Source organism: Procambarus clarkii, chromosome 91 (genome assembly GCF_040958095.1).
Source record: "Procambarus clarkii isolate CNS0578487 chromosome 91, FALCON_Pclarkii_2.0, whole genome shotgun sequence".
Taxonomy (NCBI): Eukaryota; Metazoa; Arthropoda; class Malacostraca; order Decapoda; family Cambaridae; genus Procambarus; species Procambarus clarkii.
This window is the reverse complement of record NC_091240.1, coordinates 15051888-15079271: the sequence shown is the minus strand read 5'-3', so window position 1 is coordinate 15079271 and position 27384 is coordinate 15051888. Positions and strand designations below refer to the sequence as shown.

General features: G+C 47.3%; 1 protein-coding gene across 1 annotated transcript; it reads left to right on the top strand.

Annotated features, from left to right (window-relative positions):
• Positions 1 to 2842: 2842 nt before the first annotated feature.
• Positions 2843 to 27384, top strand: LOC138359577 (micronuclear linker histone polyprotein-like). Its single transcript, XM_069318926.1, has 2 exons — positions 2843 to 3328; positions 26770 to 27384. Exons 1-2 carry the CDS (start codon positions 2843 to 2845, stop codon positions 27382 to 27384), a joined length of 1101 nt encoding a protein of 366 aa, XP_069175027.1.

The following is a 27384-nucleotide window of genomic DNA, read 5'->3' as shown; positions in this document are numbered from 1 at the left end:
AGAAACCCAGTCTATGGAACTCACTCCCTATTGAATTGAAAAGCTGTCCAACTTTTGCGTCATTCAAAAACAGTACTAAAAAGTACGAAATTTCATCTTCGTAGTTTTTTAGCTTTTGCTTTAAAATTGCACTGTATCTATTGCTACCCAATCTCCCAATCTTTATGTACCCAATCTGAACATCTTTATCATTGTGATCATTGCTGTCTTCTTATATGTGCTATCAATCTGCTGTATGGTGTCTATTAATCTTGTTTAAATTACCAATCAAGCTGTCAATGTAATCAATCAGAGCTTTAATATACCAATGTGCTTTAATATACTTACTAATCTCTCTCATCTCATTTTTTTTCTTGCAATGTATTTGTTATCATTTTATTAATTCTGATAGAATTTACCTACTTAAAATTATCTGTTAGATTAAGGACCTGCCCGAAACGCAGCGCGTACTAGTGGCTTTACAAGATTGTAAATACTATGCTATGTATTCTCTCAAACCCAATGTACCTTCTTGTATATAAATAAATAAATAAATAAATCAAATAAATAAACATGTGGTACACGCACAAGAGGGACACAGGTGGAAGCTGAGTACCCAAATGAGCCACAGAGACATTAGAAAGAACTTTTTCAGTGTCAGAGTGGTTAGTAAATGGAATGCATTAGGAAGTGATGTGGTGGAGGCTGACTCCATACACAGTTTCAAGTGTAGATATGATAGAGCCCAATAGGCTCAGGAATCTGTACACCTGTTGATTGACGGTTGAGAGGCGGGTCCAAAGAGCCAAAGCTCAACCCCCGCAAGCACAACTAGGTGAGTACACACACACACACACACACACACACACACACACACACACACACACACACACACACACACACACACACACACACACACACACACACACACGTCTAAAGTTATGATGGGTGGAGGCGAGGCGGACAGACCCGTCCATCAGTACACTGTGACAGGAAGACATTCCTCCAGAGAAGGACCTGGGAGAACATATAATAATAATTATAATAATAATAGTATTGATTGACCATTCTGAATGGACTTGAGAATGGTCCAGGACGGACCGTAACGTCGTCGTCCCTTCACCTTCTAGTGTGTGGTCTGGTCAACATACTTTAGCCACGTTATTGTGACTCATCGCCTACAATAATAGTATTAATAATAATGTAGAGGGAACCACATTCAAAGTGCCCGCCAAAGAAGACATTTTACAATATAGGCAGGGCTGTGCCCTGATTGGTGGACGGCGACGGCGCACAGCCTACCCGCGCAGCAGCCCCGCGCAGGCCGAGTGGGCCAGATTTGAACTGCATGTGACCCAGCGCGGACGACGCCTACCCGGCACCACTGGCACTTAGGATATGTGCCCATAGGACCCCTAAAGAGGCATTGACTCCCTCTGTCCTACCCTTCCTGAGGAGCCTAGACTTGCTCCACCTGCCCTACCAGCCCTACCTCTCCCTACGACGACAGTTCCAGGTGAAATATTACTGTACTATTGTTGTAACACGTGGGTCACCTCTACATTGGCGCAGTGAGTAAACGTTCCCACGCGGTGCTCAAGAGGACCTCGCCAAGATATCTGCATCATCGTTCTGCCAACTTCAGTCAAGACGTCTTAGATAGTGTTCAACGTTTCCAGTCTCGAATTACTGGCTTTGGTTGCACCATTGATGTTCTTCGGGTTGTTGTTCAATAGCGGTGCCCAAGATATTTCAACCTCTGTTTTTTTGTGCATATGTTTTATTCCACATCTCGTGCAATCCCCCAAGATTCTCCATAAGTTCCAGTTATCAGTGTTTTATACGGATTATTTCCCCGGATTTGTTGCATTTTATTGTCTTGTCCCCCAAGCACCGATTCCCGCGGTCCCCAAGTTCTTTGAAGAAGGGGAGACAAGTACCACCATTCACACGGAATACGGGCCACCGTTCATGAGCATATCCGACCTGTATTGTTTACGAATCCGCTCGCGGAGGATTTCAGGCTGTCGTTCCCGAGCGCATCCGTCTCCAGTGTGTTTACTACAGCGACGCTGGTCCCAGCTCTGCAGGGTGCTTGCTACAGGTCTATTACTTTCTCATTTCTACTGTTAGCTAGACGTAACCTGTTCTAGGCTTTCTACAGAAGTAACGGCTCAAGGGGAACAGATACATTAAGTAAGCCTGTGAGTTTGTGTTCATACCAGATTTAAGGTGGATGGTGATCCGCCCTGCACACAGTTCCCCATGTTCACCTGAAAAAAGTGTTTTTGAGAACCCTCAGCCCAGTGCTTATGAAAATCAGGCACATTGCTTGTTAAAGTTCCTCAAAGTGCCTGCCATATCAGATTTTCCAGTTTTGCAAGTGCAGTAAGTGCCCAGTTTTTGTCTAAGCCTCAAGTGATTTAGGTACCAATTAAGTGTGCAGTGTTTTATGTTGCTTGAAACCCACCTGGCCCCATCATTTACATTATTGACTGTGCAGTGCTTATTTTTCCTTGTGGAACATTTATCTCTATCTCTGAACATTGGAACCTTAAGTGTGGCCATTGGTGTCTGTGTTTTTTTGTTGTTTGTTTTTTTTGTTTGGGGTGATATACATGTGAGGTGCCTGGCCCCAGATCTAAGGCTATTACCAGGTGTGGCACGATATATCGGAGCTTTAACTTTCGACACCAGCACAATGGCTCTAATCAAGATAAACTCTGCTTCGGCTGCTGAGCTGCAGCTGCTACCGGGTGTAGGAGATACATTGGCCGCTCGCATTATCAAGTTTCGGCGTAGCCACGTGATCACGGAGGACAACATTTATGATATCAACCGCCTTCGGGCCAAACCCGAGTTGATGGCTGCTATATCGTTTGAGGTGGACCCGTCCCAACAGGGCCCCGGGCCCTCAGGTCAGGGGGCAGGAAGTCGTTCATCGTCCACGTCCAGCGAAACGGGTACCCGCCGTTCCTCTAGGGGTGCCGCCAGCGGCAGACAACGTGGACGCCGACATCAGTCACCAGCTTACTCCAGGGCTAGTGGCCTGCAAGGTACTCGGCAGGGGAGCCCCTCCCACCATCGATCGGCTCGATCAAGGAGACGGCCAGCTCGACACTCGGCACACAGCTCTCGGGCTTCCGATTCAGATGCCTCTCTATCCCGTAGCAGGCGGACCGGTTATCGCCAACAGGAAGAGACCTTCCGCACACCACCTCGGGCGTTGGACTATGACGGGAAGTCAGATTGGGCCACCTTCTACCGCCGTTTCACGTCTTATGCCTCGGAAAAGGACTGGAGCGGACCTACGTTATTGACACAGTTAGGATGGTGCCTCAAGGGTAAGGCAAGTGATTTTTACAATCACTTACTGGACAGAGAACCGTCGATCGATTATAATCGCATGATGCATAAGATGATCAAGCGATTTGGCGATAGGGAAGTTCTGGATGTAGCCATGATGAAGTTTAACCAGGCACAGCAGGAACCAGAAGAGGATATCACTGATTGGGCAGATAGGGCCCATCACTTGGCTCATCGGGCCTACAAACATGTGCTACGATGGGAAGTGGAACAAATCGCAGTAATGAGATTTGGCCAGGGATTACAGGATAAGAGTCTGGCAGGATACATTTCCAATGCGAGGAACTCCTCCATGGAGGAGGCTATTGATCGGGCCCAAACCTTCCAGCACAATGCCATAGCGATCCAAGGTTCCTCAGGTTCCAAAGGATATGACTCCCATCACCGAGTGCCCCAAGGTCCAGCAGTGCGAGTGAATGCAGTGGGAAGGTACTCCCAGTATGAGCGGCCACCCAGGAGTAATGACGCTCCTCGGCGCTCGACACTCGCCCTTCCCAGCTCCCCAGGCACGTCACCGGCTACCAGCTCTTCAGGTTTTGGAATCAACACTTGCCGACCATCGAGTGCGGGCTCGCATCCTTTATCTTCCAGGGGCGTGGAGGCGAAGTTGGACACCTTGGTAGCAGGTATCTCAGAGACCAACGGGAGATTGGACCAGGTGTGTGAGAGTTTGAGGCACCTTACAGTTGCTCTTATGTCACCACAGCATCGCCGTAGCCCATCCCCTAGGCGACCTGTTCAGTGCTACAGGTGTGGAAAAGAGGGTCATTTTGCTCGGGACTGTGAGGAATCCGAAAGGGATGAGGAAGGAGTCCGCCAGCACGGGGACACCTCGGGCAACAGGCCACGTGTTTCATTTAAGGACCAGAATTCGTCTTTAAACGCTGCCGGGTCGGCTCATTCGGCCTAAATCCGACCCAGTGCATAACAGGCCAAGGAGGGGCATTGGAGCAAGATGCTGACCAGATATTGTCTAGAGGCGTGGAAGACATCTCGGCTCACACTGACAGGGGGGACATGGACATTACCACATCAGACACGTACAACCAGCAGAGTTTGGTTATGCTAAGTGAGAACTCGTCAAGTGAGGCCCCTTCAGGAATCCAATGCAGGACAAAAGTGGCAATTCGGGACCATGCCACTACTGAACAGACAGGTCTGGATCAGGAAGCGAAGCAAAATTCTCACAGGAAGTGGGGCCCGTTAAGACACAATGTGGAAAGGAGGGCTCAGAAGAAAATAAAGAATGAACTAGCATTTGGTCAGTCCTTGGAAGGCATAGATCCAATTGCTTTCCCTTGGGATCCTGGGGGTGAGATGTGGGAAGAGGGTTGCTCTGTCAAAGGACTCACATTCAAGGAGCAGCGCTTTGGTGCGAGGAATATTGTTAGGACAGTAAATTCCTAAGAGTGAAGCTGAAAAAAAAAGAAAAAAGGAAAGGGAATAGTGTAGTGTATGCAATGTTGAAACAGTTCGTGTATAGTGCAAAGATAATACGGGTAATAATTGTAATGTTCGTGTATAGTGCAAAGATAATACGGGTAATAATTATAATGTTCGTGTACAGTGCAAAGATAATACGGGTAATAATTGTAATAGGACCCATTCATGAAACCAGACTTTTTACAAAAAGACATGTTATATATAGTGAAACATTTTCCCTCCAATATACCCATTGTTCTATAGGGACGGGAGGAGTGTAGAGGGAACCACATTCAAAGTGCCCGCCAAAGGAGACATTTTACAGTATAGGCAGGGCTGTGCCCTGATTGGTGGACGGCGACGGCGCACAGCCTACCCGCGCAGCAGCCCCGCGCAGGCCGAGTGGGCCAGATTTGAACTGCATGTGACCCAGCGCGGACGACGCCTACCCGGCACCACTGGCACTTAGGATATGTGCCCATAGGACCCCTAAAGAGGCATTGACTCCCTCTGTCCTACCCTTCCTGAGGAGCCTAGACTTGCTCCACCTGCCCTACCAGCCCTACCTCTCCCTACGACGACAGTTCCAGGTGAAATATTACTGTACTATTGTTGTAACACGTGGGTCACCTCTACAATAATAATAATAATTATAATAATAATAGTATTACATATAAAATATTACAAGGGGTTCTGAATACAAGGGTTATATGTAGGCATTTAAACTTTAACAATGCCACAAGAAATTAACTGGACAAAGTACAAAGTTGTGACACTAGATGTAGGGAACAGGAGGCCGGACACAAGGTACAAACTGAGAGATGAAATTTTTCCAAGAATCCGGAAGAGAGGAAAATCTGGTTAATATTACGTCGAAACTATGTCCTGAAATCCCATATGACTCGTATATCATCAGCAGCATGTGCAATCGTGACCAACATAACAACTCTCTATATAAATCTCATTTGAGATTCATTGACGACTTTAATCATCACTTATTTCCAAGTAACCGTGGGATGTGTGGCTCCAGCGTGGAGTACAACCCAAGACGAGGCAAGACAGCTCACAACTAAGATGTGTCAGTTACGAGGATACTAACTCTTAACCTCTGTAAGATTCGAACCCGGTCAGCCAGAGTCTCCATGCCCTTGGCATGTTCAGTACTGTACCCACTCAGCCACAGACTGAACAAAAGTATTGAGAAGTCGTCTGACTTATAACGTGTTTTTACTGGACATGCCAAGGGACATGGAAGCCCTGGGTGATCGGGTTCGAGTCCTTCAGGGGTCAAGAGTTTTCTGATCAGCCTAAGGTAGATGTATTAAGAAAATATAGCCTACACCTGCAACACCTGCAGGTGACCTTCATCACCTCTGATATAAATTATCTGTAAAACACGCAGTTTAATCCTACAATTTCTTAATTATTTTCTTCTGAGAGAATGGGAAGGTCAAGGAAGGTGAGGGGGGGGGGAGGAGGGGTGACAGTGGGAGGAGGGGTGATAGTGGGAGGAGGGGTGATAGTGGGAGGAGGGGTGACAGTGGGAGGAGTGGTGACAGTGGGAGGAGGGGTGATACTGGGAGGAGGGGTGACAGTGGGAGGAGGGGTGATAGTGGGAGGAGGGGTGACATTGGGAGGAGGGGTGACAGTGGGAGGAGGGGTGATAGTGGGAGGAGGGGTGACATTGGGAGGAGGGGTGACAGTGGGAGGAGGGGTGATAGTGGGAGGAGGGGTGACAGTGGGAGGATGGGTGACAGTGGGAGGAGGGGTGACAGTGGGAGGAGGGGTGACAGTGGGAGGAGGGGTGATAGTGGGAGGAGGGGTGACAGTGGGAGGAGGGGTGACAGTGGGAGGAGGGGTGATAGTGGGAGGAGGGGTGACAGTGGGAGGAGGGGTGATAGTGGGAGGAGGGGTGACAGTGGGAGGAGGGGTGACAGTGGGAGGAGGGGTGACAGTGGGAGGAGGGGGTGATAGTGGGAGGAGGGGTGACAGTGGGAGGAGGGGGACAGTAGGAGGAGGGGTGACAGTGGGAGGAGGGGTGATAGTGGGAGGAGGGGTGATAGTGGGAGGAGGGGAGACAGTGGGAGGAGGGGTGACAGTGGGAGGAGGGGTGACAGTGGGAGGAGTGGTGACAGTGGGAGGAGGGGTGACAGTGGGAGGAGGGGTGACAGTGGGAGGAGGGGTGACAGTGGGAGGAGGGGTGACAGTGGGAGGAGGGGTGACAGTGGGAGGAGGGTGATAGTGGGAGGAGGGGTGACAGTGGGAGGAGGGGTGACAGTGGGAGGAGGGGTGACAGTGGGAGGAGGGGTGACAGTGGGAGAAGGGGTGATAGTGGGAGGATGGGTGACAGTGGGAGGAGGGGTGACAGTGGGAGGAGGGGTGATAGTGGGAGGAGGGGTGACAGTGGGAGGAGGGGTGACAGTGGGAGGAAGGGTGACAGTGGGAGGAAAGGGTGATAGTGGGAGGAGGGGTGACAGTGGGAGGAGGGGCAACAGTGGGAGGAGGGATGATAGTGGGAGGAGGGGTGATAGTGGGAGGAGGGGAGACAGTGGGAGGAGGGGTGACAGTGGGAGGAGGGGTGACAGTGGGAGGAGTGGTGGCAGTGGGAGGAGGGGTGACAGTGGAAGGAGGGGTGACAGTGGGAGGAGGGGTGATAGTGGGAGGGGGGGTGACAGTGGGAGGAGGGGTGATAGTGGGAGGAGGGGTGACAGTGGGAGGAGGAGTGACAGTGGGAGGAGGGGTGATAGTGGGAGGAGGGGTGACAGTGGGAGGAGGGGTGACAGTGGGAGGAGGGGTGACAGTGGGAGGAGGGGGTGATAGTGGGAGGAGGGGTGACAGTGGGAGGAGGGGCGACAGTGGGAGGAGGGGTGACAGTGGAGGAGGGGTGATAGTGGGAGGAGGGGTGATAGTGGGAAGAGGGGAGACAGTGGGAGGAGGGGTGACAGTGGGAGGAGGGGTGACAGTGGGAGGAGTGGTGACAGTGGGAGGAGGGGTGACAGTGGGAGGAGGGGTGACAGTGGGAGGAGGGGTGACAGTGGGAGGAGGGGTGACAGTGGGACGAGGGGTGACAGTGGGACGAGGGGTGACAGTGGGAGGAGGGGTGACAGTGGGAGGAGGGGTGACAGTGGGAGGAGGGGGTGACAGTGGGAGGAGGGGGTGACAGTGTGAGGAGGGGTGACAGTGGGAGGAGGGGTGACAGTGGGAGGAGGGGTGACAGTGGGAGGAGGGGTGACAGTGGGAGGAGGGGTGACAGTGGGAGGAGGGGTGACAGTGGGAGGAGGGGTGACAGTGGGAGGAGGGGTGATAGTGGGAGGAGGGGTGACAGTGGGAGGAGGGGTGACAGTGGGAGGAGGGGTGACAGTGGGAGGAGGAGTGACAGTGGGAGGAGGGGTGACAGTGGGAGGAGGGGTGATAGTGGGAGGAGGGGTGACAGTGGGAGGAGGGGTGACAGTGGGAGGAGGGGTGACAGTGGGAGGAGGGGGTGATAGTGGGAGGAGGGGTGACAGTGGGTGGAGGGGCGACAGTGGGAGGAGGGGCGACAGTGGGAGGAGGGGTGATAGTGGGAGGAGGGGTGATAGTGGGAGGAGGGGTGACAGTGGGAGGAGGGGTGACAGTGGGAGGAGGGGTGACAGTGGGAGGAGGGGTGACAGTGGGAGGAGGGGTGACAGTGGGAGGAGGGGTGACAGTGGGAGGAGGGGTGACAGTGGGAGGAGGGGGTGATAGTGGGAGGAGGGGGTGATAGTGGGAGGAGGGGTGACAGTGGGAGGAGGGGTGACAGTGGGAGGAGGGGTGACAGTGGGAGGAGGGGTGACAGTGGGAGGAGGGGGTGATAGTGGGAGGAGGGGTGACAGTGGGAGGAGGGGTGATAGTGGGAGGAGGGGTGACAGTGGGAGGAGGGGTGATAGTGGGAGGAGGGGTGACAGTGGGAGGAGGGGTGACAGTGGGAGGAGGGGTGACAGTGGGAGGAGGGGTGACAGTGGGAGGAGGGGGTGACAGTGGGAGGAGGGGTGATAGTGGGAGGAGGGGTGACAGTGGGAGGAGGGGTGATAGTGGGAGGAGGGGTGATAGTGGGAGGAGGGGTGATAGTGGGAGGAGGGGTGATAGTGGGAGGAGGGGTGACAGTGGGAGGAGGGGTGACAGTGGGAGGAGGGGTGACAGTGGGAGGAGGGGTGACTGTGGGAAATTTTTACCCACCATATCTAATAATCATCTAAGAAATGTATAATTTCTATATCATATCTAAATCATATCAAAATCATATCTAAATCGTATCAAAATCATATTAGAATCATTAAAGATTCATTTTATAGCTTGATCCTGGATGACAATGGCACCATGAACACGTACGCAACAGGGGCCCTTTTGATGCCTACGTGACTTTGTACATGATCTCTCAAGGATCCAGAAGCTTCTAGAAGGACTTCTTAATTAAAAAACTATTGGAACATTGATTCAACATCCGGTAGGATTAAAAATCGAATCCTTAATAAGATTCAGTGGTACTTTCAAATACTACTTATAATCTTTAAATCTTATATCTAATTATATTATAATCACATCTTATTTCAATAATAAGTCTAGACTGTAAAAATAATCAATCAATATTCATTGAAGGCTACCGTGCTCAGAGAGCATGGCAGGGCGATGGGGGCAGTGAAGCGCCCACCAACAAAGCCCGCGGCACTCCGCGTTTGTTTACAATTGAGTGAACAAGTGACTGATCCTTAGCGAACATTACCAGCTCAAGGACACCTTATCTAATATTTTTTATCGCCAGTGAATACTCTCTAGAACTGGGGGAGTACCTGGACAATATCTACAAGGAAAATCCTAGAACATTCACATAAAATAGAGTGTATAGTGGAGATCAGTGACACGGTTTCCTCCACCTTCATTCATAAACTTTTATCTCGAATCATTCTTCTGCAACTGCAGGATAATCACTTAGCAACGCTACCAGATCATCATACAGCAACGCTGTAGCAAAATATCGTGCCTAAACTCGACAAGAGAGTTAATCAGTCTGGCAAACTTGTCAGACAGGCACCCCGACTGGCAGAGAAGTATATTGAAGGTTATTTGGTGTATGATTGGCCAATTGTATGCTTGTGTAACTTTAATATCCTATAAATCTGTCTGTTGGTTAAAAAGCGAGGCTAAGCCTCACATATCAGTAAGTTTATTAAAATTGTAGTGTAGCTGTGAATCTTATCCAAGCACTGAACCTCATGAGTGTCCATTCTGTCAGAAAAGAATTCAGCCTCAATAAGTAAAAACCTCACAAGTGTCCATAGCGTGGGAAGAGATTCACTCAAGCTAACTGTATCATATAAATTGAATATGTCTGCATATATATTTGAATATATAAATTAAGTTATCAATTGTTTGCTTAGTTAATTTTTAAGTTATCATATAAGTTCATTTAATTGAATATAATTTCTAGTACTTGACAGTATTTAGACTACATTTAAGGTCATTTATTATACTTTTACAATTTAATTTGTTGTTTATAGTATAAGTACATATTGGCTGTTAAGTTATGGTGCTAGGTTAGACTATGTATGTTTAAATCCCTGATTTAAACAGAGCCAGTGTTCAGTCAGATAACTGAATTTATCAAATCTTATCCTTGTATAAAATACAAGCTGATGTGAGATCCCTGTCTACAGGTGGATTGGAACTTCTATCAACATAGTCATTCACCCCACCTGTCCCTTACAGCCCACAGTTTATCATTAGGAAAAGAGGATCTAGGATTTACAACCCTAGCTAGAGATTTTAGTTGAATTAATTTGCAGACAGTAAATTTTTAATTTAGTTCAGTACAAGTCCCTGGTAGTCTCCTCTTATATCAATCCCAGCAGGTTTTTCCCACATTAATGGTCCTTCGAACCTAGATAATAATGGTCCTTTATACCTAGATATTTATGATCATTCGTTTACCGAATATTTCAATGCCAAATACATAAGAAACTTCTTGATTTTGCATTGGAATAATTCTTACATATTCTAGCCTAACCTAGCTATCAGCCAATATTTATCATAGCCATATATCTAAGTAAACAAATAGTTTGCAGTGGCTTAAGCCACCGAATCCATTAACTAGTAAGCATTCATAACAAACTGATACTGTTTTGTGTTAAGAAACCTCAGTAATTAAGTATATCAGTGTCACAGACACTGCACTGCATCTTAATCATAAAATACCATTATCTACCTCATTGTGGTAACATTACATATATATTTAAGTGTATTATCTTGCATTATCTCTAATCTACTGATTTTCAGAGCTGCTCATTACATAATATTCTTTAAAAAAGTGTTATCATCACTGTAAGAGCATCATTACAATCTATCTATAATCAACTATATCATACCCTATTCCAGGTAAAACCAGTAGACATTCTACTGTATTTTATCTAACAACTATTAGGGTAACAGATCTTGTAATAACTTTGCAAAAATAGTGCCATTTACTATTTTTAAAAAATTATTACAAGATTTACCAACTTGGTGCATTCGTGCATTCGGGTCACAAATCAAATTATTACAGTACTTTTGATAATGAACACCTGCTACAACCAGATTCCAGGGAGGAAATGAAGGACGATCTTTGGAATCATTACCTAAGTAGACAGGAAAGCTCATTTATCAAAATACATTAACATCAAGCATATTCATCAGAAAAAAGAGAAAAATCTCGGAATCTCCGAAACTCGGAAAAGGTCAAAATGGCTAACAGTGTTCCACCAGCAGCTGAAACAGGAAATAGGAGGACACTTAATGGTCTGCAAAATCACCTAACTCAACTGATTGACAAATGTCAAAAGTTGGCTAGACAACCATCTCCTGATTTAATAATTCTGAATACCAGAGTAAAAGCAGCTGTGGATAAGTATGAACAAATCAAACGCCATGCAGAGATTTATCTAACAGAAATGGCTAATGCAGATTTAACCCGAAGGGAACTTCAGGAAATTGTCGTTGAAATGACAATGTATGAAGATAAAATCCAAGATCAACTTGATCCTTTAATCAAACAAATATCTCAAGCAGGAACCCAATCCAATGTGAGCTCATCCACTCAACAGAGCAATGCAACTATCACACATATAGCCGCAGAGCTCCCAAAGGTACAATTACCATATTTTGAGGGCAAGGATGAAGACGATTGGGATACCTTCTGGAGACACTTTGATTCTATAATAAACTCCAAGCCCTCTCTCAAAAAGGCGACAAAGTTTCAATATTTGCAAGGCCAGTTACGGGGAGAGGCAAGGCAGGTCATTGCTAATTTGTCATTAACAGATGATGATTACGACCATGCCTTACAGTTGTTACAAGATAACTACAGTGATAAGGAGACTGCAATTGCACGTCTCTCATACAAATTATTGGATTTACCCTCTCCAAATAAAAGTTATGAGTCACTACAATCATTTCGATTGTCTATAGAATCAATCATCAAAGCCCTCAGTACAAAAGTACCTGTAGGTGATGCAGAGTGGCTTATAAAGTTAATCATTCAAAGGAAACTTCCAAATGAGGTCATAGACAGCCTATGCACTCATTATAACACCAACATCTTATCACAAAGCCAAATCATTGATGGACTTCGAGCTTACGTACAAAGATTACGAAGCCGAGGAAAACTTAGATCTCAAGAAAAAATCCCCAAAGGTGAATCCACGGACAAAAATAAAAATGTCCAGAATGGCAGTCAAAAATCAAGGCAACAAAACTCCTCTTCTGCAAAGTGGAAACAGAATAATGTTGGCTCTTATGCTATATCCCCCACAGTTAACAGAACTGTAGGAAACCAAGCTCCTAAGACAGATAAGACAAAAGGAGCTACAAGTGCCCCAAAATGTTTATTCTGTCAAGAAGCACATACCATTTATCAATGCACAGTTTATGTAGGCCGTGCCAGTCGAATCGATCGACTGAAATCTCTGAACAGGTGCATCCGTTGTCTACGGAAGCACGATACAAGTGAGTGTATCACTCAATTGCAGAACTGCCAATATTGTCATAAAAGTGTACATCACACAGCACTCTGTAGTGATATTAACACTCAATCCAGATCACAGACTTCCAATAATCAACCTGCATCTCAGGCAAAGCCCAAAGATGATAATACCACAACAGCCGTACAATTCTGTACAGTAATGAGCAATGTCAACGACTTGGATACAGAAATTGTTACAGCAGCCATATTGCCTACTGCACAGCTAGAACTATGCAATCAAGGAATTTGTATTCCAACTAGAGGCTTTTTTGATCAAGGGTCACAGAAAACCTTTATCAGTAAAAAGATGGCAGAAGATTTACAACTTAAATCTTCAAAGCAAGTATCTACCTCCATATCAGGGTTTTTTACTAATTCTGGTCGTAGAACCTTTCCAGTAGTAAAACTCAATGTCTGTCTAGGTACATCCCAAAGGACAGTAGAAGCCATAGTAGTTGATAAAATTCCTACTGAAATGGAAGTGACTGGTCTGACAGCCACAATTAAATTCCTAAAAGAAAAAGGAATACAATTAGCAGATCCTCTACTCGATTCTGACTACATAGGAGATATCGGAATCCTGATTGGAGCTGACTACTATCATCGATTCATTCTGGGATCAGAAGAATCTATGGGTATGAATATACTCAAATCAGCAGGAGGCATATTGATGACAGGACCTATACTAGATCTTGAACCTTCAACTCCTGAAAAATCACATCATACAGAAACTGTAATAGTGGCATGACTAGGCAAAGAACAGTCACCACTTAAAATCCCCCACATGATTGATGATGGATTAGAATCTGTACATCAATTGTGGGAACTTGATGCCATAGGAATAATTCCTGAACAACCAAGTCCTGATGATGTCTGTGCATACAATCAGTACTTAGAAACTGTACAGTACCATGATGGACAGTACTGGGTAAGGCTACCATGGAAAATCAACCATAAAATCTTACCTACCAATTATCACATGGCTTACAGTCAATTTAAATCTCAATTAGCAAAGCTAAGAAAAAGGCCAGAGCATTTAAAACTCTATCATGAGATTATTGCTCAACAATTAAAGAATAAATTCATCGAAGTCGTGAAACATGACAATAAGCAAATAGGCCATTTTTTACCACACATGGCTGTAAAGAGAGAATCAAAAACAACTCCTTTACGGATAGTTTTTAATTGTAGCTCTAAATCTGGACCCCAAGGAACCAGTCTAAATGATTGTTTGCAAACAGGTCCAAGTCTAACTCAGAAATTGTATGACATACTGTTGAAGTTTAGACTTAACAAATATGCGTATTCAGCAGATATAAGTAAGGCCTTTCTCAGAGTTGGCTTGCAGGAAGAAGATAGAGACTTCACTAAGTTTCTATGGGTAGAGAACCCAGAAGATGTCAATAGTCCAGTAGTGACTTTCAGATTCTCATCAGTTCTTTTTGGCGCGACAAGCAGTCCATTTCTATTGCAAGCAACTCTAGATACTCATCTGAAGAAATCATCAAGTCCCTGTAAGACTGAAATCAGTCAAAATCTATATGTAGATAATTTTCAAGGGACAGTTAACAGTACTACTGAACTGTTACAATTATATCAAGAGGCTAACAAGGAGCTACAAGGTGCAAACATGCCACTACAATCTTGGGCCTCTAATAATGCAACATTGAATAATCAAATAGCAAGAGATTACCCTGAATATCACGTACCAGAATCACAAAAGGTGTTAGGTATGGATTGGGATTTAATCTCGGACACAATATCGATCAAATCTGTGCCAGTAAATTACAACATCACTACAAAAAGGGATTTGCTTTCACAAGTTAGCAAAGTATTCGACCCACTTGGTCTACTAAATCCTTTGACTATCAAGTGGCGTTTATTGGTGCAACAAGCATGGAAAGTTAAGGTTGGTTGGGATGATCCACTACCAATCCAGTTACAAAAAGCTTGGATGGAAGTAGCTCAAGAACAAACTTTAGTTGAAAAGATAATCTTTCCGAGACACATAGTCGAGGAAAATGAAGAAGTATCACTACATGTATTCGCAGACTCGTCAGCCAAAGCTTTTGGAGCTTGTGCTTACTTAGTGACTTCTAATCAATCATATCTTATCACCTCTAAGGCCAGAGTCGCTCCATTAAAAAAGAGGACTTTGCCTCAGATGGAACTAACAGCACTGCTAACTGGTACACGCTTAGCTGTGCATATCAAACAAGTCTTGTCTACCATGAACATCAAGGATGTCATCATATGGTCTGACAATGAAGCTGTCTTACAATGGGTACGAAACGACAACTGTCCAACTCCATATGTAAAAAATCGCGTCTCGGAAATTAAAGAAATTTCCGCAGGCTTTCAATTGTTGCATGTACCAACAAAGGATAATCCAGCTGATCTCTTATCAAGAGGTATGACATTTAAACAGTTTGCAAAGGCAGATATTTGGTTCCATGGGCCTCGATGGTTAGTGAATGGTAGTTGGCCTGAACAAAAGCCACACGTCATTACGACACAAACCATAACTACCACCAGGCAGCAAGCTCAAATATCAGTCTTGGATTGTACTCGTTACTCCTCGCTCATCAAATTAATCAATGTAACACAGAACGTGTTTCAATATCTCAGGAAAAAAGGTATAAAATACACTTTTCCAGATGCACTTATCTATTGGGTAAGACAAGCCCAGAGAGAAACTTATGGGAATAACTATGAAAATCTTCCGCATAAGTTAAAACACAATCTCGGTCTGTGGATAGACCAAGAAAATCACAACATTCTGCGTTGTGGAGGGAGACTTAAACACGCAGATATCAATCTAGATACCGTGCATCCATGGCTTTTACCAAAAAATCATTGGATCACAAGGTTGATTGTGTTGCATACACATCAACAAATCATCAAACATGGAGGAGTGTTAGACACACTCACACAAATCAGACAGCAGTACTGGATTCCTCAGGGAAGACAGTCAGTCAAATCAATCTTGAAGAATTGCATGATATGCCGAAGGTACGATGCAAGAACTTGCTCTTATCCAGGGCCACCACCCCTGCCAAAGGAGCGAGTGGTCCATCTACAACCTTTCGAAACGACAGGAGTAGATTATACAGGAGCAATATATCTAACAGGGACTGCAGATAAGCAACCTATCAAGGCATACATCTGTCTGTTCACCTGTGCTACCACCAGGGCAGTACATCTAGAGGTCACACCCGATATGACTGCTCAATCATTTATTCAAGCTTTCCGCAGATTCGCAGCACGCCGATCATGCCCTAAGCTGATGATTTCAGATAATGGAGCAAACTTGGTAGCTGGAGAAGCATGTCTACGGGAAATCTGTTCCCATCCTGCAGTTACTTCCACACTGGAACAGCGTCATTGCAGATGGAAATTTATCCCTCCGAGAGCCCCATGGCACGGAGGATTTTATGAACGGTTAATAGGAACTGTAAAAAGATCCTTGAGAAAATCTCTACACCGTCAGAAAATCAATCTTCAAGAACTCCAGACAGTAATCACGGAAATAGAATCAAGGGTGAATAACCGGCCGTTGACTTACTTGTCTGAGGATCCTACTCAACATGAGCCATTAAGTCCTGCCCACCTAATGTATGGAAGACTTCTGACTCCAGTACCATCTCTAGTGGATGATGAGATCAGAGATCCCTCATATGTGGGTCAGAGCGAGTTGGTTCAGGGGTATAAGCATCTGTCCAGCATAATCCAAAAATGGAATGATGTTTGGACAAAAGAATATCTTACATCTCTACGAGAACATCACTATGGGGCCAATGTCCCCCATAATATAGCTAATCTCCAACCTGGCGATATTGTCTTGGTAGACAGTGATGGCCCTAGGGCTGACTGGCCATTAGGTAAAGTTGTCTCAGTCCATCCAGATAGTCAGGGGATTTTGAGAATAGTCAAAATCCTGTCCAAAGGAACAACTTCCCTGAAGACATTGGACAAACTCATCCACATGGAATCAGTGAGCCAGCTGCAGTTAGATCCTGAGAGACCTCAAGACACTCTAACTCCACAAGACCCACTGACTCCTAACAGACACAATCGTCCACAACGGACAGCAGCAGAAAAGTGCAAGCAAAAATTGCACTTGTATTATCAATCCAATGGAGAGTAAATAAATACATATGGTTACTATTGTCCTAAGTATTGGACTCTGTGCCAGTTCTCTCCCTCTGGAAGATGTGGGAAATTTTTACCCACCATATCTAATAATCATCTAAGAAATGTATAATTTCTATATCATATCTAAATCATATCAAAATCATATCTAAATCGTATCAAAATCATATTAGAATCATTAAAGATTCATTTTATAGCTTGATCCTGGATGACAATGGCACCATGAACACGTACGCAACAGGGGCCCTTTTGATGCCTACGTGACTTTGTACATGATCTCTCAAGGATCCAGAAGCTTCTAGAAGGACTTCTTAATTAAAAAACTATTGGAACATTGATTCAACATCCGGTAGGATTAAAAATCGAATCCTTAATAAGATTCAGTGGTACTTTCAAATACTACTTATAATCTTTAAATCTTATATCTAATTATATTATAATCACATCTTATTTCAATAATAAGTCTAGACTGTAAAAATAATCAATCAATATTCATTGAAGGCTACCGTGCTCAGAGAGCATGGCAGGGCGATGGGGGCAGTGAAGCGCCCACCAACAAAGCCCGCGGCACTCCGCGTTTGTTTACAATTGAGTGAACAAGTGACTGATCCTTAGCGAACATTACCAGCTCAAGGACACCTTATCTAATATTTTTTATCGCCAGTGAATACTCTCTAGAACTGGGGGAGTACCTGGACAATATCTACAAGGAAAATCCTAGAACATTCACATAAAATAGAGTGTATAGTGGAGATCAGTGACACGGTTTCCTCCACCTTCATTCATAAACTTTTATCTCGAATCATTCTTCTGCAACTGCAGGATAATCACTTAGCAACGCTACCAGATCATCATACAGCAACGCTGTAGCAAAATATCGTGCCTAAACTCGACAAGAGAGTTAATCAGTCTGGCAAACTTGTCAGACAGGCACCCCGACTGGCAGAGAAGTATATTGAAGGTTATTTGGTGTATGATTGGCCAATTGTATGCTTGTGTAACTTTAATATCCTATAAATCTGTCTGTTGGTTAAAAAGCGAGGCTAAGCCTCACATATCAGTAAGTTTATTAAAATTGTAGTGTAGCTGTGAATCTTATCCAAGCACTGAACCTCATGAGTGTCCATTCTGTCAGAAAAGAATTCAGCCTCAATAAGTAAAAACCTCACAAGTGTCCATAGCGTGGGAAGAGATTCACTCAAGCTAACTGTATCATATAAATTGAATATGTCTGCATATATATTTGAATATATAAATTAAGTTATCAATTGTTTGCTTAGTTAATTTTTAAGTTATCATATAAGTTCATTTAATTGAATATAATTTCTAGTACTTGACAGTATTAGACTACATTTAAGGTCATTTATTATACTTTTACAATTTAATTTGTTGTTTATAGTATAAGTACATATTGGCTGTTAAGTTATGGTGCTAGGTTAGACTATGTATGTTTAAATCCCTGATTTAAACAGAGCCAGTGTTCAGTCAGATAACTGAATTTATCAAATCTTATCCTTGTATAAAATACAAGCTGATGTGAGATCCCTGTCTACAGGTGGATTGGAACTTCTATCAACATAGTCATTCACCCCACCTGTCCCTTACAGCCCACAGTTTATCATTAGGAAAAGAGGATCTAGGATTTACAACCCTAGCTAGAGATTTTAGTTGAATTAATTTGCAGACAGTAAATTTTTAATTTAGTTCAGTACAAGTCCCTGGTAGTCTCCTCTTATATCAATCCCAGCAGGTTTTTCCCACAGTGACAGTGGGAGGAGGGGGTGATAGTGGGAGGAGGGGTGACAGTGGGAGGAGGGGTGATAGTGGGAGGAGGGGTGACAGTGGGAGGAGGGGTGATAGTGGGAGGAGGGGTGACAGTGGAAGGAGGGGTGACAGTGGGAGGAGGGGTGACAGTGGGAGGAGGGGTGACAGTGGGAGGAGGGGGTGACAGTGGGAGGAGGGGTGATAGTGGGAGGAGGGGTGACAGTGGGAGGAGGGGTGATAGTGGGAGGAGGGGTGATAGTGGGAGGAGGGGTGATAGTGGGAGGAGGGGTGATAGTGGGAGGAGGGGTGACAGTGGGAGGAGGGGTGACAGTGGGAGGAGGGGTGACAGTGGGAGGAGGGGTGACAGTGGGAGGAGGGGTGATAGTGGGAGGAGGGGTGACAGTGGGAGGAGGGGTGACAGTGGGAGGAGGGGTGACAGTGGGAGGAGGGGTGATAGTGGGAGGAGGGGTGACAGTGGGAGGAGGAGTGACAGTGGGAGGAGGGGTGATAGTGGGAGGAGGGGTGACAGTGGGAGGAGGGGTGACAGTGGGAGGAGGGGTGACAGTGGGAGGAGGGGTGACAGTGGGAGGAGGGGTGATAGTGGGAGGAGGGGTGACAGTGGGAGGAGGGGTGATAGTGGGAGGAGGGGTGACAGTGGGAGGAGGGGTGACAGTGGGAGGAGGGGTGACAGTGGGAGGAGGGGTGACAGTGGGAGGAGGGGTGATAGTGGGAGGAGGGGGTGATAGTGGGAGGAGGGGTGATAGTGGGAGGAGGGGTGATAGTGGGAGGAGGGGTGACAGTGGGAGGAGGGGTGACAGTGGGAGGAGGGGTGACAGTGGGAGGAGGGGGTGATAGTGGGAGGAGAGGGAGGAGAAGGGACGGGAACCAAGGTGGTGGGGAAGGGAGGATACGAAGCCCATATAGCTGTTTCAGTCCTTAATATTACATTTTCTGAAGCAAAGGGGGAAACAAGGGGAAGGCTGGATGACCAAGGGGATAGGGAGAGGATAAAAGTGGGGGTGAGGAAGGGGAGAACCTAAGGGGATAAGGGTGTCAAGGGTGAGATGGAGGAGAGGAACAGTGGAGGTATACCATAATTAGACTCAATAGTAACAGGATGCCACACCACTTGTAACATATCACAACTTAACAAGAATGTTCACTGGCTTCCATCCTGGCTGCCACCACCCCTTCCCTCTCACTCTCCTATATTATTGGTATAATTACTTTGGCAGCGACGGCCACCGTCCTCCACACCTGCCTGACGCCACACCTACAGACACCTGCCTGACGTCACACCTACACACACCTGCCTGACGCCACACCTACACACACCTGCCTGACGTCACACCTACACACACCTGCCTGACGCCACACCTACACACACCTGCCTGACGTCACACCTACACACACCTGCCTGACGCCACCCCTACACACACCTGCCTGACGCCACACCTACACACACCTGCCTGACGTCACACCTACACACACCTGCCTGACGCCACACCTACACACACACAGGACACAGGACGTGGTCTGGTAGCTGAGTGGACAGCGCGCGGTACTCGTAATGCTGTGGCCCGGGTTCGATTCCCAGAGCCGGCAGAGACAAATGGGAATAGTTTCTTTCACCCTGATGCTTCTGTTACCTAGCAGTAAACAGGTACCTGGGAGTTAGACAGCTGTTACGGACCGCTTCCTGGGTGTGTGTGGAAACCAAACAATTAGTCAGTAGCTAGTAAGAGTTGATTGATTGACAGTTGAGAGGCGGCCGATGGAGCAGAGGTCAACTCCGCCAGTACAACTAGGTGAGTACAGGGACGGCCCCCGGCGACCCTCACTCTACTGACATTCTAATTGTTCTCTTTTTCTTAATCCTGCACCTTGAGATGTCCTCCTTGATGTCATGGAGGGAGGTCATTTAACACTGTGATGTCTTGGAGGAGGTCATTTAACACAGTGATGTCATGGAGGGAGGTCATTTAACACAGTGATGTCATGGAGGGAGGTCATTTAACACAGTGATGTCATGGAGGGAGGTCATTTAACACTGTGATGTCATGGAGGGAGGTAATTTAACACAGTGATGTCATGGAGGGAGGTCATTTAACACAGTGATGTCATGGAGGGAGGTCATTTAACACTGTGATGTCATGGAGGGAGGTCATTTAACATTGTGATGTCATGGAGGGAGGTCATTTAACACTGTGATGTCATGGAGGGAGGTCATTTAACACAGTGATGTCATGGAGGGAGGTCGATTAACACTGTGATGTCTTGGAGGAGGTCATTTAACACTGTGATGTCAAGGAGGGAGGTCATTTAACACAGTGATGTCATGGAGGGAGGTCATTTAACACTGTGATGTCATGGAGGGAGGTCATTTAACACAGTGATGTCATGGAGGGAGGTCATTTAACACAGTGATGTCATGGAGGGAGGTCATTTAACATTTTACTGATATCAGCAACGCACCAACGGAGCCGCCCAAAGAATATTTGAAGCTAGCGGCCTGGCGTTATGACGGGCAGGAGGGAATTGATGCACACTGGATGAAGTCTCACACTTAAATGGTTAAATGTATTTATATTTACCATTAAAATCCTACGCTATCTCTTCTCCAGCAAGACAAATCGAATGGTGGATGCTTGGAACTTTATAAGATGGGAAGGAGTATTTACTCAATATAGTGACGTGACACCGGGAGTCACCTGATGTACGCCTCTCTCCTGCAGTGCTCCATACTCTCTCCACACACACACACACACACACACACACACACACACACACACACACACACACACACACACACACACACACACACACACACACACACAACCGTCCCAGGTAAACACCAAGTTCACACTGACACCCGTCTTCCCATGCTCTCGTTCTCTATATTGTCGTGTGAGTTTAAACATGAAGTATGTGACTCTCAGTAGACGATTAGCACAAGAAACTTTTTGGGGCACTACCAGAGATGGATGTGTGAAGTGCTTCCTCACCTCTCTGGAACAGCGGACCCTTTCAGCAATAGCTCTCTACAACCTCTGGCTAACTTTAACCCCAGAAAACTCGGAGAGGACTGGAGCAACCTGCCCATCGTTCAGGCCTCCCTTCAGGACTCAACCCAGGTCATCGTGGGCAGTGAACACACAGGCTCGCCTTGGTGTGGCAGGTGATAAGCTATGATTCCCCACTTTCCAACGATGTGTGTGAGGCCCTCTGACGACTATGGGATAGTCTCCTGGGTGTGTATAATATCGTGTTACTGTTACAGGCGTTGAGAGCAGAGACGTCCCAGGCACCGCCGGGTTCCCCTCCCCCTGTCCCGCCTCTAGTATAGCAATACAAGATAATGAATATCTATCTGTGTTTTTAAGTATTGTAGACCAGACGCTTGGGGCTAGCCCTATTAAACACTGGAAAATTATGGAAAATTTTATCTGGAGCGTCACAGGATGTCACGTCCCTGTGCCCTCCGTTAAGGGGGACACGGTCATAATAATCCTGTTTCACGAAATCTGTTAATGTGAAATGTTCAACATAGTGTCCCATGACTTTGGTATAAGCTTAAATATTAGTGAATTCAAGTGTTAATTAAAATGACTGGAGGGGGTGGGAGTATGAGAGGGTGAGAGAATGGGAGGGACGAAAGGTGACAGAATGGGAGGTAGGTAGAATTTGAGGAAGGGAAAATGAGAAGACAGAATTGGAGGGGGAGAGAGACCCAGACTCAGGCACCACCAGGTACTATATTTAGTTTGTAAAATATGTATTGATTGCAGTGTCTTGTAGACATATGCAGGTACATATGGCCTAAACGGTTACATCAATGATTTTTTCACTTTCCTTTTGCCTCTGTTATGAGGGCAGTGTGTCTGTACTGAGAGGGCCAATAGTACAAGATAAGAGTTCCTAAAATAGTGGCAATAGGGAGGCCCCGGCCCCCAGGGAAAGAATATTCCCAAATAATAATATAATAGTTAGGTTAGAGTAACTCTGCAGTCTACGGTAATCCCCTATTCCACACTCCGCAGCATAAAAGTAAACTCCTAACTTATATCTTATTTATTAAACCCTCTAATAACCCCCCATATACATTACTACAATAATATACTTTACCACTCTACCTTACGTTAACTACCTTGGTCCATGTAGACAGGATACAAGGTTTACAATTACAATAACTAAGGTAAAGTTTACTTACAGAACAGCACATGTAAGGCTTGAAGCAGCCTGGGTAACTATGGCCCACGTGGTATCCTAGTCACAATGGAGTACACTTAGTGATGCCAAAACACTGGCTTAAAATATCTCTAACAAAACACAAACCTAGCCAGTATCACAGTAAATACACGGACAAGTACTTATCTTATAAACTGCCCCCAGAATAAGGTAAGGGAAGAGAGAAGGAGGAGAAGGAACAGAGCACCCAAGGGAGAGTGATGACACCAGCACAGAGGTCTAGAGAAGAGCGAGGGAGAGCTCAGGTAAAGCTCTCTCAAGCTGCTGCCGGGAAGATACCTAGCTGATCGTACAGCAGACATCATCCCAAGCTTACTCAGACATTCATTACTAGTTACTTTAATAGTTCTAAGAATAGCTGATAACTAGTTCAATATTATATTTAATAATGAACAAGCTCAGAGTCTAAATAATCTGTGAGTAACAAGGTTCATCTTATGTCTGGCAAGGAAGACGTAATCGAGGTATGAAAAGCCCCGAGTATAATCATTATTGTTAACTAAATATCCTTCTTACCTATTTAAATTCAATTTGACCTCTGGTTTCCAATATGAACCCAGGGTCGTAACAGCCTCTATAGATGCTGAAGAGAGCTTCAGTGAAACGATTCCTTCAGCAACACGCGTCCGGCTCACTTTCATCTCTTCTTTCCACTAATGCTCTTTTTCCTCTCCTCTTGCACCTCGCCCCTCCTCTCCCTTTTCCTCTTCTCTAATACCTCCACTCTCACCCACACCTTTCCTAGCCAATTCCACCACATTTGTCTGTCTCACCTCCCCGCTCGCCCCACACCCATTCCACCCCATCCCACATTCCCTGTAACACTCTGTATAGCACAAACATCCGCCCGTCAACCCGCTAGTCATTACTCAATGGCTGAGCTCCAGTCATTCTTTCCACTGTCTTTGTTCTTTCTTCAAGGTGAAGTGTGACAAGCGCAATATATGCTAAAAGATATTTTTAGTTCAGTTTCCTTTAGTATTTTTTAGTATTTGGTATTTTTAGTTCAGTTTCCATTCATATTGTGAAGGCTTCTCCTGCTCATATGGTGAGCTGCCAGGCTCACAGGTCTGGTCCATGGTGTGAGTAGCTACTTGTTGTGAGTACACCCTGCCGCAGGTGACGGTACAGTGGACCACGTCTACCTGCCGCAGGTGATGGTACAGTGGACCACGTCTACCTGCCCCAGGTGATGGTACAGTGGCCCACGTCTACCTGCCCCAGGTGATGGTACAGTGGACCACGTCTACCTGCCGCAGGTGATGGTACAGTGGACCACGTCTACCTGCCCCAGGTGATGGTACAGTGGACCACGTCTACCTGCCGCAGGTGATGGTACAGTGGACCACGTCTACCTGCCCCAGGTGATGGTACAGTGGACCACGTCTACCTGCCCCAGGTGATGGTACAGTGGACCACGTCTACCTGCCCCAGGTGATGGTACAGTGGACCACGTCTACCTGCCGCAGGTGATGGTACAGTGGACCACGTCTACCTGCCGCAGGTGATGGTACAGTGGACCACGTCTAGATGCTCTATGAATCGACGTCACCCGTGACACCCAGCCAGGTCTGGTGACGTCACCTGTGACACCCAGCCAGGTCTGGTGACGTCACCCGTGACACCCAGCCAGGTCTGGTGACGTCACCCATGACACCCAGCCAGGTCTGGTGACGTCACCTGTGACACCCAGCCAGGTCTGGTGACGTCACCCATGACACCCAGCCAGGTCTGGTGACGTCACCCATGACACCCAGCCAGGTCTGGTGACGTCACCTGTGACACCCAGCCAGGTCTGGTGACGTCACCCATGACACCCAGCCAGGTCTGGTGACGTCACCCGTGACACCCAGCCAGGTCTGGTGACGTCACCTGTGACACCCAGCCAGGTCTGGTGACGTCACCCGTGACACCCAGCCAGGTCTGGTGACGTCACCCATGACACCCAGCCAGGTCTGGTGACGTCACCCGTGACACCCAGCCAGGTCTGGTGACGTCACCCGTGACACCCAGCCAGGTCTGGTGACGTCACCCGTGACACCCAGCCAGGTCTGGTGACGTCACCTGTGACACCCAGCCAGGTCTGGTGACGTCACCCGTGACACCCAGCCAGGTCTGGTGACGTCACCCATGACACCCAGCCAGGTCTGGTGACGTCACCCATGACACCCAGCCAGGTCTGGTGACGTCACCCGTGACACCCAGCCAGGTCTGGTGACGTCACCCGTGACACCCAGCCAGGTCTGGTGACGTCACCCGTGACACCCAGCCAGGTCTGGTGACGTCACCCGTGACACCCAGCCAGGTCTGGTGACGTCACCCGTGACACCCAGCCAGGTCTGGTGACGTCACCCGTGACACCCAGCCAGGTCTGGTGACGTCACCCGTGACACCCAGCCAGGTCTGGTGACGTCACCCGTGACACCCAGCCAGGTCTGGTGACGTCACCCGTGACACCCAGCCAGGTCTGGTGACGTCACCCGTGACACCCAGCTAGGTCTGGTGACGTCACCTGTGACACCCAGCTAGGTCTGGTGACGTCACCCGTGACACCCAGCTAGGTCTGGTGACGTCACCCGTGACACCCAGCCAGGTCTGGTGACGTCACCCGTGACACCCAGCCAGGTCTGGTGACGTCACCCATGACACCCAGCCAGGTCTGGTGACGTCACCCGTGACACCCAGCCAGGTCTGGTGACGTCACCCATGACACCCAGCCAGGTCTGGTGACGTCACCCATGACACCCAACCAGGTCTGGTGACGTCACCCGTGACACCCAGCCAGGTCTGGTGACGTCACCCGTGACACCCAGCCAGGTCTGGTGACGTCACCCGTGACACCCAGCCAGGTCTGGTGACGTCACCCATGACACCCAGCCAGGTCTGGTGACGTCACCCGTGACACCCAGCCAGGTCTGGTGACGTCACCCGTGACACCCAGCCAGGTCTGGTGACGTCACCCGTGACACCCAGCCAGGTCTGGTGACGTCACCCGTGACACCCAGCCAGGTCTGGTGACGTCATGGACTGTGACGACCAAGTGATGCAGTGGGTGAGGACTCACAAACCTGGCTACCGACATCTCGGTAATGATGCTACTAAGCATCTCTTAGTAATGATAAAGAAATTAACTTTCTAATTAGCAGAGTAAAGAGTTTGCCATCTGGGCTGAACCCTCACTCACGGATCTTGGCACTAGGGTGTTTTGTTCTTCCAAAATCCTTATCCTGATCCCTTCCCAGTGCTATATAGTCGTAATGGCTTGGCGCTTTCCCCTGATAGTTCCAATTCTATTCCATTCTACCACAGACGTGGCCAGACATTTACAATGCTAACCAGCATATATACATTTTCTTCTGTCCTCCATGGACAGGGTGAGAGATCTGTTAAACATATAGTTCAGGGATTTATTGAACAATCAACCACAGAAGGTGATTGTAGTGCTTCTACAATGTTATTCTAACCTACATATATAAATTCACATATTTATAGCTACCCTACATACACAGTGCTCAAGGGATTTTTTTAACATAGTGACATTAATGTGCGTTTAATGTAGGACTGGTTGGGGCGGTCTACGGTAATTGGTCGGCAGAAGACAAATGACCGATATTTGAGACCACCGAGTACGCGTGTCGTGGTCTGAGCAGTGACTGACCCCATACCTGAGAAGAGCGGCTCTTGGGGAAGAGTCATGGAGAACTGGTGGTAGAGACTGGGGGGGGGTGTTGGCAGGTGAGGAGGACTCGGAAGGTCCATAGTTGGGGAAGACTGGTGTAGGGGGCAGCAGTCTCCAACCCTGCAGCGAGCAGAGGTCTCCAACCCTGCAGCGAGCAGAGGTCTCCAACCCTGCAGCGAGCAGAGGTCTCCAATCCTGCAGCGAGCAGAGGTCTCCAACCCTGCAGCGAGCAGACGTCTCCAACCCTGCAGCGAGCAGAGGTCTCCAACCCTGCAGCGAGCAGAGGTCTCCAACCCTGCAGCGAGCAGAGGTCTCCAACCCTGCAGCGAGCAGAGGTCTCCAACCCTGCAGCGAACAGAAGTCTCCAACCCTGCAGCAAACAGAGGTCTCCAACCCTGCAGCGAACAGAGGTCTCCAACCCTGCAGCGAGCAGAGGTCTCCAACCCTGCAGCGAGCAAAGGTCTCCAACCCTGCAGCGAGCAGAGGTCTCCAACCCTGCAGCGAGCAGAGGTCTCCAACCCTGCAGCGAGCAGAGGTCTCCAACCCTGCAGCGAGCAGAGGTCTCCAACCCTGCAGCGAGCAGAGGTCTCCAACCCTGCAGCGAGCAGAGGTCTCCAACCCTGCAGCGAACAGAAGTCTCCAACCCTGCAGCGAACAGAGGTCTCCAACCCTGCAGCGAGCAGAGGTCTCCAACCCTGCAGCGAACAGAGGTCTCCAACCCTGTAGCGAGCAGCAGTCTCCAACATCCAATACATGTGATCAATAA

Bases quoted from the DNA above. Each gene is read 5' to 3' on its own strand.
- LOC138359577 (XM_069318926.1), top strand. From the start codon at position 2,843: ATGGCTGCTATATCGTTTGAGGTGGACCCGTCCCAACAGGGCCCCGGG. The intron at 3,329-26,769 runs GCAAGTGATTTT...CCAACCCTGCAG, and splicing joins GATGGTGCCTCAAGGGTAAG to CGAGCAGAGGTCTCCAACCC.